We start from the raw sequence: 16,706 nt of genomic DNA, 5'->3' as shown, positions 1-16,706 counted from the left end.
TCGTTTCCGTCTCGTCTCTCCTCGCCGCGCATAATACCATTATCTATCTCTCACTTGTTATGCCGCCAACGTTCGACCGGGATAACAGAATCAACGTTGCATTTAGGGTACATACAGATCGGTCAACGCCTTCGAATGCGAGCCCCGAGGATTCTTTCCGAATGATTGATGACGATTAGAATAACGGCCGTGAAATAAATTGTGATTATTATTGAAAAAAATGTCATAGCTTTCAAGAGACGTAAAAAATTTACAGTTAGTCACTTCCTCTAACAAAGTTATCTTTTCGTTAATAATATGAGATTTTCACTTTTCATTTCATCATAATCTAGAATTTCGAACTTTAATGCAGATTTTTATATTATTCTGGGCTGTATTAAAATTTGAAAAAATTCCTACATATTTGTGACATTTTAATGACGAGTTTTTGGATTGTATTTCCTTTATTCTTTACAGATTTAAATTTATCTATTAGAATTTATAATAAAAAAATTGACTGTATCATCAAAGTCCCACATTTGGCGGAGAATTAATAAAAAGTTAAACGTGTAAAACTCTTAATTGTTAATAAATAATTTAACCTAATTATTACAATTGTTTAAGTCTAACAGTACATATGTACTAATATTTTTTTATTATTAAAAAGATATGAAAATAGACTATTAAGGATACAACTATTTGTTATTCTAAAGTACACATTGTTTAATTTTTGTTTGGAAATCAGGAACTTGTTAGTCAAACAGAGATCATGCACATGGTTTTTTTCAGTAATGGAAGTAAAAGCTGATATATGATAATTCATCTATTTTTCAATGATTGCGCTGCCTTTGATCCTTCATATATATTCATCGCCACCTTATTATTCCATTCGAGTGTCGAATCGGAGAATCAATGTTGCATTCATAAAGATGGATCATCACCACTCGGACGTGCATCCGCAACCATTTTGCGGATGATGTACAAATTTCATGCCTGCAACGTAAATCAGAGGATTGAAAATGATAGCATCTATTCTACTCATTTAAATTATATTCGACTATATATAGATTTTTAAGTCAAAATTTGATTACAGATATATCTTATATTGAACCAAAAATTTCTGATACAAATAAGTGAGGAAGGCCATACATTTGATCAAGGTCTTACAATTAATGTCCATAATGATATTTTTGTGTGAATTTTACAATTTCCGGTTCAAGTAAATTGCGCACCGATTATTTGTCGGCCTTGAAACAGTTTCTTGAAAATGAAGTTGGAGTACGTAATATCACAAATTAGATTGACAAGTAACTTAATATTACTGGAGCTAATAAATATATTTTTTTTAACAAATGTAATCGTGCAAAATATCACAATATCAGGAATTTAAACCTGGATCTCTCTCATTCAGTGCAGGCAAAAAGTTTGTAATTTTCTTCTTTAAAATAGTTTTCAAGCTTCAAGTTTGGCGTAGGGATACTCAAATCCAGTTAGAAAAATCATGGAAGCTCTCAGGCAGCAGCATCGCGTCATTTGTGTGTAAAACCAAGTGATCATAAAATTACCGGATTCTGCGCGTCGCGACGGGAAAAAGTTTGCGATTTTGCGAGGCGAGCAAAAGGGCTTTTTACTTGTTCTTCCGAGTTCATCGAATGTTATCGGCGTCCTCTCGCGTGTCACAGAGCCATAAAAACCGGATCGACGATGCTTTTGCAATTCGCGCACTAACCACTGTGCGGCATCGAGCCCGTAACGGTCTTGCGTACTTAGCGAGTTTTTTGTCGTACGGCGTGTTATCATCGTACGATCGATCTCGTCTTTCGACAAAGCCGAGTCATAGCTATCTAGTCATATTATTTGAACTAGACAGGTGACTTTCAAAAATGTATACTTGTACACACACACACCTGATAAAAATTACTTATCTACGTAAATAACGGTTCTTTTTATAAAAAAAAAAAAAATGTAGAATTTGTTTGGAAAATATGAAATATATATTATTTTTACTAAGTAAACAGCGCGTGTTAAGAAATGAATGGTTTTGCGTGGATTACAGATGACACGCTATCGTATCAGGCACTACCTCCTTCGCGTTTTTAGAGCTGTGCACGTTGGTGCCAGGCCATAGCATGTTGGTACGTTTGCTTCGTGAAAATAATCCTGATGGTGCCGTTTTCATATAGCGTGAATCATTTTTCGCATTGTTAACGCTGAATATGCATTTCTTTTCATGAAGGTCGTACAATATGGACCTTACATAGTCAGTAATACTGTCTCAGTATCAATTTTGATCTGTGTGATTAATATTGATTATTGATTATATATACATATATATAAGAGAAAAAAAATAGTTGTGACAATTACAACTCTAAAATTTAAATAAGAACTAAAGTAGTATATCGAATACTATAAAAATATAGTATTATAAAGATATGTATTCAGTACTATTTCAGTTTTTATTACTTTGTAAAACTAATTGCTGTACTGAAATTATTATATAGAATTGTCAATTTAGTAGTTGTCGAAACTAAATTTTTTTCTGTAGAATGTTGACAGTGTCAGTGATCTGAACTTGATTCTCGAGCATCGGTATCCCCTATCACAGTGATAATGATACTCGAGAATAAAATTAATTCTACTTTATTAAATCTTAATATATATGTTTTTAAAACTAATACTTAGTAAATATTTAGTTACAATAAATAAATATTTATTTAATAAAAAATGAGTTAAATTAATGATACTAAATAAATGTCTATTTAGAATTATTCAAATAAATTTATTAAAATTTAGTATACAATTTTTTTCAGTATATAGAAAAAGAGTGCAAATATAAGAGAAAGAAAAACAAAAATAGAATGTGAGTTTTGTATTGAAGAATATGTAATAGATCCGCTTCTATGCAATTTTAAGATTATTGTATCTTAAAATTGTATTGATCGTAAAATTTATAGATGAGAGAGAACGTGGGAAATCTTTATTCTGTGTATATCTGATAATCTTGTGGATCTTAGAAAGAAAGAGCGCGTGAATGCATCATTACTCGTATGCATCTCACAAGTTAATCTCATTTGCGACGCCGGCGTCGCGAGGCTCGCAAATAAGCGGTCATTACCAAAGAGAGAAGATGATCTTGCGGTGAAAATAAGTCTGCGTGTACGCATCTCGGTGATCGTAAAATATGCTCCTCAACGACGCGGGGTAAATTCTTTCTATATGAAATTACAATAGTGTTTATTATTCCGCTTAGTTAATCCGCTTCTGTTTCGTTCCATTTAATTCGCTTGAGCGAGTCGAGTCGAATCGCGCCGCGTGCGACCGTTTTATCACCTCACACGTTCTCCGACGTGCCCTGACCATCCTTATATCCCGAAAGACAAAGCGTATACGGTATATCGTGAATGCACAGCGACTCGCGAGCATGGGCATGCGGTAGCACGGCAGTCGCGACATTAATAATTCAACAAAGCGCGCGCATGGAGTGGCGGGTTTAGGCTTCTGGGCGTTATAAATATTTAGATCGTCGCGAAGATCGCGCGCGTCCGTAAGAACAGAGTCGAAACGAGACGAAAGTGAGGAGATAGACGAATCAAAATTAAGGAAGGGAATTATTTGGAATTATTTTCGAAGAAATGAACACACTGAGATCACGCTATCATTAGTCAGCGTTGTTAGTCTCATTTTTGTTAGTTTAGTCAGTTTTAAATTGACATATTAAATTTGTATTATTAATTAAATATCCAGTAGTTTGCTTGGCTTTGATTTATTTTATCATTTTATTACATTTTTAAATAAGATTATTTAATTTATATTTTTAAATAAGATTATTTAACATTAAACTTCATTTTTTTTTACATTAAAATAGTTCAGTTGTCCTAGACCTTGCAACCTTATAAGTAAATATAAGAAAGTTCTTAATTATGAATTGATGAATTTTCATCCAGAGTAGTTAATGGAAGAAAAATATAAGTAGCATTTTATTAATTCATTAATTATCTTATTAATTTCTTTCTTTATAAATAAGTTTTTGAGTAAAATTACATTACTGATTATTGATGACAAGCGATTACCTTGCAGCTTCCTGTTAATTTCCAAGAATAGAACGATTACTCGGATAAATATAATAATTGTTGCAATTATTCTCTTACTTTACACACTACGTGGCAAAAAGGAATGCATTACTGTTATTATCGTACTATCGGCAGTTTTAAACTGGCTTTTGTTTTTTATCAGCGCGCGAAATCTATTATTTACAATCTTTTGTTTTCGAAAAATAATATTATCTCGTTTTTTAATTTTTAATTTAGCTTTTTATCGATGTTTGGATTATTTTTTGATTAAGTCTATTATTTTCTTGATTATATAAAAGTAAAGCAATTATATGTCAATTAAATCACTTATACATGTGTGCGTGCGCGCGCGCATGGTGTGTGTGTGTGTGTGTGTGTGTGTGTGCGTGTGTGTGTGTGTGTGTGTGTGCGTGTGTGCATATCGAATACATGTATGTGAATGTACATATTGAATGAGTTTTTTTATAATAGTCGCTTAAATATATATCTTTGAGGTATACATATGTGTATAACTTTTACTCTAACTTGATAAACAGACTAAATGGAATTGACTAGTCTTCAAAAATCAATAACAACTTTAAATCCTTTCAAATTGCTTTCTTTAGACTAAATAATAAATAAATATTAATTTCTATCTTTATAAAAAAATATCCTTTATATTTTCTGATATTTTAAACATTATTCTCATATAAATATGAACTTATTAATGAGATAAATAAGATACGTACAACTGAGCGATCAAATTTAGAAAATTATATTCTTTCCATTCGCATAAATTGTGATATTTTACATTTATTGCCGGTTGTAAAAATGACTTTGTAGTATACTTTTTGTGAAAGTCTCCCGTATGTGATTCGCTGAGTCTTGCGGTAAAGGCTATAATCAACTGCCGCTGATCGCGGTAAGAGTGCAGTGTTAATATCAAAACCTAAATGCAAAGTGTTACTCTGTGTAGGTTATATTTTGACCTAAGTGTTACCTTGAGACCATCATTAATCATGCAATAACAGGTTTGCAAAAATCACACATTAACATATATGTCCCGGATGACGGAAGATTTGAAAAAAATTCCGTTAACTGATCGACATATTATTTCTGCAATACGCGAGGGATAACTGTAACGCGTTATTGATCTGCTTATTTATTGATTTAGCAAAAAAGAACTTGGTGAATCAGGAATCAATTAACAACTTTATATCGGAAATAAGAAAGTGAACATAAGTTTTAAAAAAAACAGAAACAATCTTAAAAACCTTTTTCTTTTCATAGAGATTCTCTAACGGTATATCGCCGCGAGTATTACAATTTACAACTCGTCCGAGGCTTTTCCACGACTTACGCAATAAGAAAACGCGCGTATATGAAATAAACACGTGAATGTGTTTGCGCAATCGCGATAATGCACCGTGAGATCGAAACGAATTTCTTTCTCACTTGTATTGTATATATATATTAACGATAGATCTTTTATATTACATTACTACATCGCAAGCTTAACTGACGTATTATTACCGTATTGATTCTCTTATTCACGTAAGAGTGTATTTCTTATTATTCTTTTCGATATTTTATTCCTTCGTGATCCCTCGATAAATTGCTACCCTGACGCGACCTTTCTTATTTCTTGCGACCTCGGAACCTTGACCCAGACTTTCTCTCATGACAATCGATCAATCAAATTGTAAACTATCTGAACTATGATATTGATTAATTGCACAATCTTGTAATCCGTAAATAATAATTAATTAGTCGTGATGCAATTTTTAACTTGCATCGCGAAAGATTATCACATCCTACGTGCGATTAGGACACTCAGCATATTATTACTCGTAAACTGTTAAGTCAGCTGATCACTTCGAATAATCGGACGTTATTCAGCGATGCTAACGAAGCGGATTATAAATCTTGGCACTAAAAAACTGCTTACTTCCATTATAATTTCAGACACGTGTCACATATGATTAAGTATCGCACGCCGCATAAATAATTTTTCGTATTTGTAATATATTTGTAATAATTGTAAATTAAATTGATGTTGAAGTTAGTGCATTTTATAGATGAAAGTGAGTAATTGCGAAAGAGTCAATTATACAGTTAAATACTGATTTCCTCAAGGTTCAGGAATTACGGGTACTGCATTACCATTGCATAATGCTCAGTCGAACGATAATCTGCCAGTTATTACCGTACCGTTGAAAAGTGTTTCCCTATTAGAGGTGGCCTCTTATGTCGCTAACGTATTACATCCATCCGGCGTAAGAGCGTAAGATCGATCGAGGTACGTTATGCGGCGGTAAATTGAAGTTCAATACGGTCACGATAGAATCACTCGGCGAAATGTGCGCTTTTGCCGCGTCATAATCTGTCTTTTTGCCGCGTGCAATTTCATTTCCTCTTTCTCTGATCGATGTCGATCATTTCACTTTAATGCAACAGTACTTTCTGAGTTTCACCCACGTTTGTTTTATAGAGGACAGAATCTGTTGAAGGAAAATGATTTTGTTTATAGAGAAGATTTTTCTTTGTCTTACTGCACACAGAAAAATATATATTGCAAATAATAATTACTTGTTTCAAGATTTCAAAAGTCTGTATATCCGCAAATTTTGTAAAAGTTTATAAATCGAATTTTTTAAGAATATATTTTGAATCCTGCACGATAAAAACGATTTTGCTGAAGTATCTAAAAATGTAAGTAAGTATACATCTGAAAATAATTTCATTAGATCATCAAAATAATTGCGTAGGAATCTCAAGCATAATGAGTAATGCTGTATAAAGTTTTAACGTTCTAGCAATCAGTTTGAGCATCCTACATAATTATTTTAATGGTCCAATAAAATTATTTTTAGATCTGTATTTAGCTAAATTTTTACTTCAGAAAAACTGTTCTCTCTGTGTAATAATTACATAAGTTTAACTAGTACTTGAATCAAGATTATTAAAACAAATTCATTTTGCTTATTATATAAAGTTGCTTCTTCTATCAAGTTTGTAATATTCTTTAAAAGAAAATTCTTATTTTTAGTATATATTAATGAATTTTTTAAAAATTTGTAATAAGTATTACAATATTATTATCAAGAAAATATTCTTTATTAAAGATAATTGTTAAAAGAAAGAAAGTAAATTCCATAATCACGTTTCTTAGCAATTGAATAATATTTTTCTGCGTGATGGCGGTTAGAAGTATTTTCTTTATAATTTATCCATATTTTTTATAATTTTTTTTCTTTTACTTTCAGGTGCTTCATAGACTAAAGTAACATCCTTGGAAGAAAGTAGACTATCATTCGGAAAATCATTTAGAAAATTTTGCGAAAAGTTCGGCAAAATAACGTATGCGATAATAATGTAAAGGAAAATGTGATTCTCGGTTAGTGATTACTGATTACGTTGATACAGAAAAAAAGCAAGAAACAAATTGTAGATAATAGAAACCGTGATAGTAAAATAAAGAGAAAAAGAGATAGAAAAGAAAGAGAAAGATGAGCACTATATAAAAGGATACAGAAATAGAAGAAAGAAGAGGAGAGACGCATTGCGATCGCATCTGATCAAGCTAAAACGTTCTCTTAGTCGATCGTTTTCTCTGTGGAAGGTACGTCAAAGAATCGTCCTCTATTCCCATCGGTTTGCCCTCCCTGAACTCGAATCTCGATAGATCGCTTCGACGCGGCAGCCGACGCCTCCTGCCTACTTTCTATCGCCCTGAAACGTATCCCGAGGTGCACCTCGCCTCGGTAAAATCCTCCGAGAAACGAGTTTTACGGCCGATTCTCTCACGGCGAAACGCGACGAAACGAGCGTAATTACGCGAGGATAGTACCGCGCGCGCGATCTACTCTCGCACGCTGCCTTCCTTTTTTCCTTCGCCCCCTTTCTTTCTTTGCTGCTAAGAGAAAGAAAGAACTTCGGGAAACGGGAACATCGGGAGTGCCGTTTAATCGGCCAACACAATCGATCGAGTCGAACGATTGATTCGGCGAAGACGTGATGTTAGAATGACTATTCGTTCGATAGAGAGATTATCGCGACGATTTCATTATCGGTTTAAAAAATTCAGATAAGGACAAGATTGAAACGAAAGATTATATTTATTTTCGTAAAAAATTACGTATAAAAGAGATTTGAGAGATACAGAGAATTAAATTAAAGAGAAAATTATCCGAACAGAATAATCGTAATTAGCGATTGACCGTGTTCTCGTTTGTGTTGCGTTTCGCTTGTAGACACAGAACAATGAGTCGATTCGCACTGTTGAATTCACATTGTCAAATTACATTCAATTTGAATTATTTTTAATTATTTCTAAAGGTCACCACTTCTCCTATTCAATATATCGTTAATTTAATTAAAACAATGGAATTAAATAATTTAATTTAAACAAATGTATTAAATTATATTTAATTAATTTAGTTTATTAATTTAGTTTATTATTAAGTGCATATGTTAATAAGGACGTCACTTACTTTAAAACTATCCATAGAAATATATATGATTTACATTATATTTGATATACATGGAAGTTAAAAATAAAAAATATTATTTAATTTGAAGGATTAGCCTACCTTGCTCCTTTGATAACAGTGCACGTGCGAGCGATCTTTGCAATCGAGATTAAAATAAACAGGTCTTTTGATGGTACTATTTCCTCTTACAGTTGACGATTACAGTTTCGAGGGAAGATTGCTCGACGAGCTCGCAAAATAGGCGAAGGTCTCTCTGCGAAAAAGAGAAAAGGCGAATTGGAAGGAAGAAAAGTGTAGATATCCCGCTGGTCCATCGCACACTGTTTATCCTGGGAATCGAGCCGAGCGCCCGGGCGCCTCGATACTCCGTGCGATTGCTTTCAAAGACGAAAGAAGGATTCTGCAAGGATCGGATAGAAGGAAAACAACGTGCGCGACGATACAAGAAAAGAGAGATGTATCGAGAACCGAGCAATTCGTCGGGCAGCGGCGCCTCTACTAAAGGCGACGAAGTCGAGCTCGTCAGTAGATTCCTGGCGCCGCTCTGCGCCAGAGACGAAGCGGCAAGGAACATCGCCTTGGCCGCGGCCAGGACCACCGTCGAAGGATGGCTGGGTGGCGTCAGCAGCCCAAATCGCTGGGAGGACGCCGGCGACATCGAGGACATCAAGACCGCAAGTGGGAAATTTTCCAGTTCTCAGGACGGAAGGTGAGTGTTTTATTATTGTAGAGTAGTGAGATTTGGTTATGAAAATAATGTGCGAATTTTGGACATAATTATATCAAATTGATAATTAAATCAAATCGATAATTTGATGTGCAAGTGGATAATTAATTTGTAATCAAATAAGTAAGTTAAGGACCGATACGGTCGAGGCTAGATCTTGGCCTAATATTTTTATATGTCAATTCTAATTTCATTTTCCAGTTTACATACTGTGCGCCGCTTACTATCTGTCGAATTTTTAAGATGCTAATCTTTATCAAATCGACGATTGATTTAATTAATATTGTTATAATATTGTTTCAGCTTTAGTTTACGATTGCATTTCAAGTCCGACAGTACCGGCGGGGCAGTTCATATAATTGAAAAATGATTTAGAATTTACATATAAAAATTATTAATTATCAAGATCGAGCCTTGTTTATTTTTTTTCCTTATTTAGTTATATATAGCGGCCTACATTAACTTATTATAATTTGATTAATTTTTGCTTATTTTTTATTGAATTTCAATGAAAACTTTATTGAATTTAAAAGAAAAATTTACATATGCTCGTTGATAATAATTATTGATTTGATTGGATAGTGTTAAATCGTAGTATTTTAATCATGATTATATAAAGTGATCTCTAATCTTGAAACTATGTAAACATTCGTTGTTAAACACCGTTATCCATTTGTGGAAACATTGTTAAATGTTTAGATTTAATTGATATGTTACGATGAACATTTTATTTTCGTTTTATTGAATGAATACGGGCATAACGCTAAAGAGCATTAAAATTATACAATTTGTTAAACAAGCTTGTTTACCGGTATCAATTACCTGGACCATTGATTAACAATTAATCAATTAATGGTTATCAAATAACAAATAATATATGCGGTATATTGTGTAATAAATACTTCCTAAAATCTCGTTTCGCATATCATAATTTCGATTGAGCGAACATATTTAATCGGAGCAAACATTTTGTTCCATGCTCTCTCTCGGCAAATTATTGGTCCTGGATTTAATATCAGCATTCAGTCACGCAAACACGTAAAATCCGATGCGAATGCGGTATTTAAATAATCACGGCGGTTCATTAAAATGTGCACGTTATCAGGATTAATAACAAGCACGGAAGAGTATTATATTTAAGCGTAACTATAAAGACCAAACGCTGGTTTTCTGCAGTTTTTTTTTTTTTTATAAAATTCATACACTTTGTTTCCGTTTCAACTTACTAAAATTACAAAGCATTTCTGGCAGGATGATTCTAACTTTTAAATAATATTGAGGGAAAGTTGATAATAGATTACATAATGTTAGAAATCAAACGAACAAAATTAAAAATAATTGTATTGAGAAAGTCATATAAAAAGAAATGTTTCGCGATGATCAGAGATGATTGCTGTTTATCAAATTTGGACAAATCTGGAATAGTGATTTTATTAACTACAATAGTGATTTTATGAAAACGAGCAGTAATTTATCTTCGTCTGATTTCATTGTTCATAACTCATCATTGAACGAGGTCATTTCAAATTACTTTGTAAATGATTGCTGCTATTACGACTTCAGTAATGAGAAAAATAGCGTCTCCTCAAAAGATTTATAAGCAAGACACGTGCATATTCCCGTTATTGACCTCTAATCGATAATATTCATGTTTGGTTGAAGATACGATATGAGCATCGAACGGTCGCCGACGAGATCGTCGCCGAGAAGTGTGCAGCAGCAGCAGCAGCTATTGCACGACACGTTTCGGACGGAAGGCTTCTTTCCGCAAAGCATCAATGACAATCCACCTCCGTTCCTCGAGGAGAACAATCCGGAATGTTCGTTCGACTGCGTGGATGGTCGTCTTTTAAACGAAAGGCGATTTCGCGAGCGATACGCCAGCGGCGACGGCGTCGAGAGTTGCAGGTCCGGTCATTCGACGTCTTCAGACGAGGGTAGTAAGAGTTTCTCAAATATTGAAGGTAGATGCCCGCGCTTCGGCTCGAATGGCGAGACCGAGAGGAAGCATCCTGGTTCATCGTCGAGCGACAGATCGACAAGCGATGACTATTGCTCTGGCAGAACGAAGAACAATTACGTAAAGGTGAAGGGCGCTAAGCAGAAGCAGCTGGAAGATGACGAGCTTGATGCGGATACCCGAGTGTACGGCAAAAGTCCGAAGTTCGATGACAACCTGAGCGGCCTCGCGTCATTCGACTGTCGGAATCTGAACCGCCGAGCCAAGATTGTCGCCAGCGGCGACCTGCTAACGCACGAACAGCGCCGATACTACGACGCCGGCACCGACGACGACGTCTCTTTCAATGACAGCGAGGCGGCGCGCAGCGACGGGGTTGTCTTTAATACTCTCGACGGTTTTGAAAACGAGAACGATCTACCACCTTTCTATCATCAGGATATGAACTTGGAGAACCGCGAGACAGCGGTCTATGATGACATACCGGAGGATTCTCGCCGGACGCAGCAAGACTATTTGCGCAAGAACGATGAGAGGAAGTTTAGTGCCGGTCAGATCAAAAGGCCGCTCTCGCAGGACGAAGACGTGTCTTCGAAGAGTGGCCGGGTGCTCGAGAGCCCTGAAGTGACACCCGGCGACGTCGGCAGGATGCTGAATCTTGGTAACGCTTTGGACGGACCCAGACAAGCACAAGCTAACAAGTATCTCAGCCTGGTGACATTGCATCTGCCGGTGATACTGAGGCTCAGCGTTAATTGTCCCTTTCAGAACGTTAGAATCAAGTGTGCGGAGATCCTCCAGATGGTTAAGGTAAATGAAAATTATTTCGGATTTATTTCGGAATATTGGATTTGGCTAATGCGCCAAATAACGTCTTTCGTGTTTAAATAAATCTGCGTTAACATTAATTGGCAACTATCTTAAATTAGATTTCGAGGTTAAAGCTATTTTATACTACAGTATTATATTTTGAAATAATTATTTTTTTATTTGTTGTTTTAGGTCTAGTCATATTTTTAATAGAAGTTTATTAAAAAAAATTTTTTAGAATCTATTAATTTTCTTTTAGAATCTATTAATTTTCTTTATTTAAATTTTGAAATTAATATTAGTTTTCAGTTAATTCAATTTGCTTTCATGAAACACAAATATTATTCTTGTCTTATGTGTTGAATCTTTTAGATTTTAAGAGGTGCAGTAAAGCAAGCTGCAAAAGACGGCTTATCATTATTGTCCGTGATTATCTATGTGTGTAGTCTCCGACGGGAATTAAATATCGCACTGTGTGCCGTGAGTCAGAGCACACAGAGACATTCCGACATTCCGGAAGAGAAAAAAATCTTTGCGAAACGACCGATGCGAAAGATAACGGATAGCCTAGATGTGTCGTCGTTCAAAATTTCGCTCGTGAAATCTTGGGAGGACAGACGTTAGCATAGTTGTGAAGTTTACACTCTTGCGTGCACTCGGCCGAAATTCTTTCGTAACGATTCTATTGAAGTTTATATTCCGAACTCGTCGTTTCTCGCTGAGTATCCACGTTTCAAGTTTATTAGACAACATGAAGCAAAGTTGAAAACGTTATAGTCGACCAAGATAAGGATACTGTATATGCGGGATATTTAAAAAATGTCACACCTGTCTCTGCTGGACGAGCTCTCTATTTTTGTGAAAAAAAAAACGTAAAGTTATTGTCAGTTTTTATGGCAAATAAAAATTGATTATTATAAGACTTTGATTATTATTTATTAATTAATTTAAAGTTAAGGGATAGAATTATATGATTCTATTTTTGTTTGAACCTTAACAAAATTACAGCTTTTCTAATTTCAGGACAGTTCGAGTCTTATTTATAATTAATTTTATTTTTTGTTAAAATTAAGAATTTAATTTAAAATAAAAAAGTTACGATATATTATATGATTCGTATTTTAACTTCCTTTAAAATTATAACCATTTTAGTTTAAAAAAGTTTGAATCTTGTTCTTAATTAATTTTAATTTTTGTTGAAATTGAAAATAAAAGCAGGACTTATTCATGTAATTTTGTAGCAATCGCCATTTTCTTTAGCTCGAAATTTCGGTACTTCTAGCTCAGGCGGAGCAAATGCAATAATTCTGAGATACCCTGTATACATTCTGCAGCGGAATTGAAATTGTCCAGAATATTTCAAGCTTTATCTCTCCAGCTTTGCGGTAATTTATCCGAGTCCTTCGTGAAGAGTAACTGCCGAGTGCGATTCTTATGCTGCTGTGACTCTGTATCTCCACTTTTAATGTGCCGCTACTTTATGGTTCCTTTAATAAATAAACTATTGTGTTTCGCGTTAGAGAGTAGCTATTTGGGCTTGCAATTGAAAGTAACCATTGTTTGACCTTTGGAATAAAATTTCACTTCTTTGGAGAAAAAATTGTACTTAAATATGTACTTTGATCTCACCTTAGTGCAATTAGTTTCGAGATATCTTGAAAATTTAACTATAATAAGACTAGAGGTGGACAGTAGTTGATGACTGGACAAAAAATGATTACCTTATGAAATTATTATCTTGAAATAAGTTCGAAAATGAATACGTGGGAATAATCTGACGAAGGATGTGCTTATGCATAAAAGATAAACCAGAGTAACCGTTGACTATATATTAATGGACTTGTTTTGACTGGTTATTTGGGGAGGCGTTTGAACTGCGGCCTAAAAATATCTCGTACCTAGGCAGTTCGCGGTTAAAGCAACTTTAGCCTATCGCAGAGTTGCTCTTTCTGAACCTTCAAGTTCTATGCCGGTCATTAATCTTATTATGGTGGCAGTTAATCTTTTTCCGTGGAAAGAATTACCACGAGAATTGATCTAATTTATGCAACAATGCAGTCATTCAAGAAAATATCTAACAATATTGGCGATATAATTTTATGCATTGCAAGTTCCTGTATAAAGCAAGCAAACGGTCTCATATCATAAATATTTTAAATCGAGATGATCGTGTAAAATAAAGGACATTTAAAAAAATGTTTCTGGCCAACAACTTTGGATTATTTTAGTGTCATTTGTTTTCTCGAACTTTCGCAAGAACATCGCGCGCAAAGTAATATATTCGGGCCTCATTCGTTTCTGGTAGTAAGATGAAAGTAGATCGTAAAAATAATCGCCTATCTTTGAATTTTCCAGATCAAAGAAACATACCATATTTCTTTGTTGTTTTTTTAAATATTAATTTTAAAAATAGTATGTTATATATGGGTCACTCTGATTAGTATGTGAATTGTGAAAGTTTGAAAAAAAGATATGAATATATTTCCTGCACTATAAAGTTTCAATTTGTATGTGAATGTTTATTATTAAGGTGCATTTGTAATTCTATTTATTTTTTTATAATACTAGTCGACAAAATTTTACTTTTTTTATGTACTTTTTTAATCTGGTAGAATGTTTTTTATAATATTTTTTTGGGTTAGGTTGATTGGGTTGAAAGTTTGTCAAATTATGACTGCAGAATTTTTTACAGTAATATGCATTTAAAAATTCTTTTACTCATATTTTCTTAGACATAAATAAATTATTCAAAGGGAATAGCTACTGAATTTAATATGATTTTCTATTCGTTAAACGGCTTCTAACAAAAAGAAATTAATTAATTGAGAAATAATCTTATTTTTAGTCAAAGCAGATCTTAGGGTTTAAATTTCGCACTAAAAATCAGATCTACTTTGATTGAAAATAGGATTATTATTTTTCTTAATTGCTTAATTTTTGTTTGTTTAATTTAATTAAGAAAAAGATTCTGTATGACGAGCTATTATTAGTAAAATATAAGTTTTTAAACAAATAAAATATGTCGGTTACAAAAAATTAGACTATCTAGAATAATTCTAACCTCATTTTCAGAATCAGTATAAAAAAATACATAAGAGTCAGCTAAATTTATCTATTTAACAAATGATCTTAAATATTGTCTTAAATAAATTATGTTGAATTAAAAGTGTGAAACAGATGGATATGGGATAAGGATGACGTGTCAATTTAAGGGATATTTCATCTGTTAATAGCAAGATAAAAAATGTAGATTACACACGTAGACACGAATAGTATCCGCCGCTCTGTTCACTGATATTGTCACACTCGAGGCTGATCGATACGACTTGTGTGTAAAGCTTTATACATAGTGTAGAACAATTTTCAGGCACGAAGCCGGCAGGAAGTCAGGAAAAGAAAAGAAGTTTTATACATAAAACACAGTGCTTCATATCGCGACATCGATAATCGCGTATAATTTGTGAAATATCTTTAATTATTCTACCTCTTTACATACAGTCGAATATCAGTAGACAAAAATATTCTCCTAACTTTTATTTTTTACTAACGTAGAAGATAAAATATATTATTTGCAAATATCGAATTTCAGTCGTAATATAATAATTTTATTAATGAACGAACACTCGGGAAATTCATATCTCGTATCAAATATTAATCATTCTAACTAATAAAATATTTTTTAAATGAAGATATAAAGCATTACCAGTTATAACGCAATTAAATTAAAGCAATTATTTGATTCCATTCGTTGTTGATTCTCTCAGTCTTTCATTTTTAATTTAAATACAATTTTTTTTTACGTAAATATAGCTGTTTTTAAAGAGAGATATTTTAATTAATTACAGTCGGAAATGGAGACGATAAAAATAAATATTTTTTCTCATCGTGAAAAATGTTCTCATCGTGTTAAATTGTTCGCCGAATTGCTATATTTATTCTAATATTATTTTTATTGCAGAAAATATTTTAATCTCATTAGTTGTCGCAATGATTTAAAAAAAAAATTTTATAAAAATTAAAAAAAATTTTTCGCGGTCTATAGGTAAAGTTATACAAAAGATTCGCCCAACGTGGGGCTCGAACCCACGACCCTGAGATTAAGAGTCTCATGCTCTACCGACTGAGCTAGCCGGGCTGTTGATAGAGTGCTTCCTTTTTGTATCTTTTCCGAGTGAAATTAGGCATACAGATGATTAATGTTCTAATATATACTGCCAGTATTATAAAAATCTATAGTATACGTAACATGAATTATTAGATTTTTAATATTCGTGAATAACTGAACGCAGTCAAGAAAATTTGTTCGAATTGAAAATTTATTCGAAATTAGGCGCACGAATAATAAAATTAAAAATTTGTTTTTTTTGCAGGAGAGAGGACTTCCAGTACCGGTGCCCGCCTTTGATGGACCTAGTGCCTTCGTCCCTCTCTCGGAGGTAAGTATCTTTGCATGTCATCAATTGCTTTTGTAGATTAGTATGCCAGCTTGTGTTTATGGCCGGTCTAATGAGCGTTTGATAACGTTAATCGAGACATAACTTGTTTTTTTGGATCCGATTATATTTTTGAAAGGAAACGAAGATTCGAACTGCGATAGTATTATTATAATTAATATTTGTATTATAATTAATATTTGTATGGTTTTAATGGGAATTTCGATACGGTTTTGATGCATTAAATCACTTAAT

General features: G+C 33.5%; 1 protein-coding gene and 1 non-coding gene across 2 annotated transcripts in view; one reads left to right on the top strand and one right to left on the bottom strand.

Moving 5' to 3' along the window:
- Positions 1-7,532: 7,532 nt before the first annotated feature.
- LOC108691188 (sestrin homolog) overlaps positions 7,533-16,706 on the top strand; it is a 177,489-nt gene continuing 168,315 nt past the window's right edge. The window contains exons 1-4 of the mRNA XM_018198848.1: positions 7,533-7,650; positions 8,713-9,230; positions 10,911-12,018; positions 16,389-16,454. Of these exons, the coding sequence (XP_018054337.1) occupies positions 8,977-9,230; positions 10,911-12,018; positions 16,389-16,454 (1,428 nt within the window). The 5' untranslated portion in view covers positions 7,533-7,650; positions 8,713-8,976. The remainder of the gene's footprint in view (positions 7,651-8,712; positions 9,231-10,910; positions 12,019-16,388; positions 16,455-16,706) is intronic.
- On the bottom strand, positions 16,081-16,153 carry Trnak-cuu. Its single transcript has one exon. It is a non-coding gene; the product is annotated as a tRNA-Lys (tRNA).

The sequence above is a fragment of the Atta colombica genome, unplaced genomic scaffold (assembly GCF_001594045.1).
Source record: "Atta colombica isolate Treedump-2 unplaced genomic scaffold, Acol1.0 scaffold41, whole genome shotgun sequence".
Taxonomy (NCBI): Eukaryota; Metazoa; Arthropoda; class Insecta; order Hymenoptera; family Formicidae; genus Atta; species Atta colombica.
The sequence above is the reverse complement of the archived record's forward strand: the minus strand, read 5'-3'. Positions and strand labels throughout refer to the sequence as shown.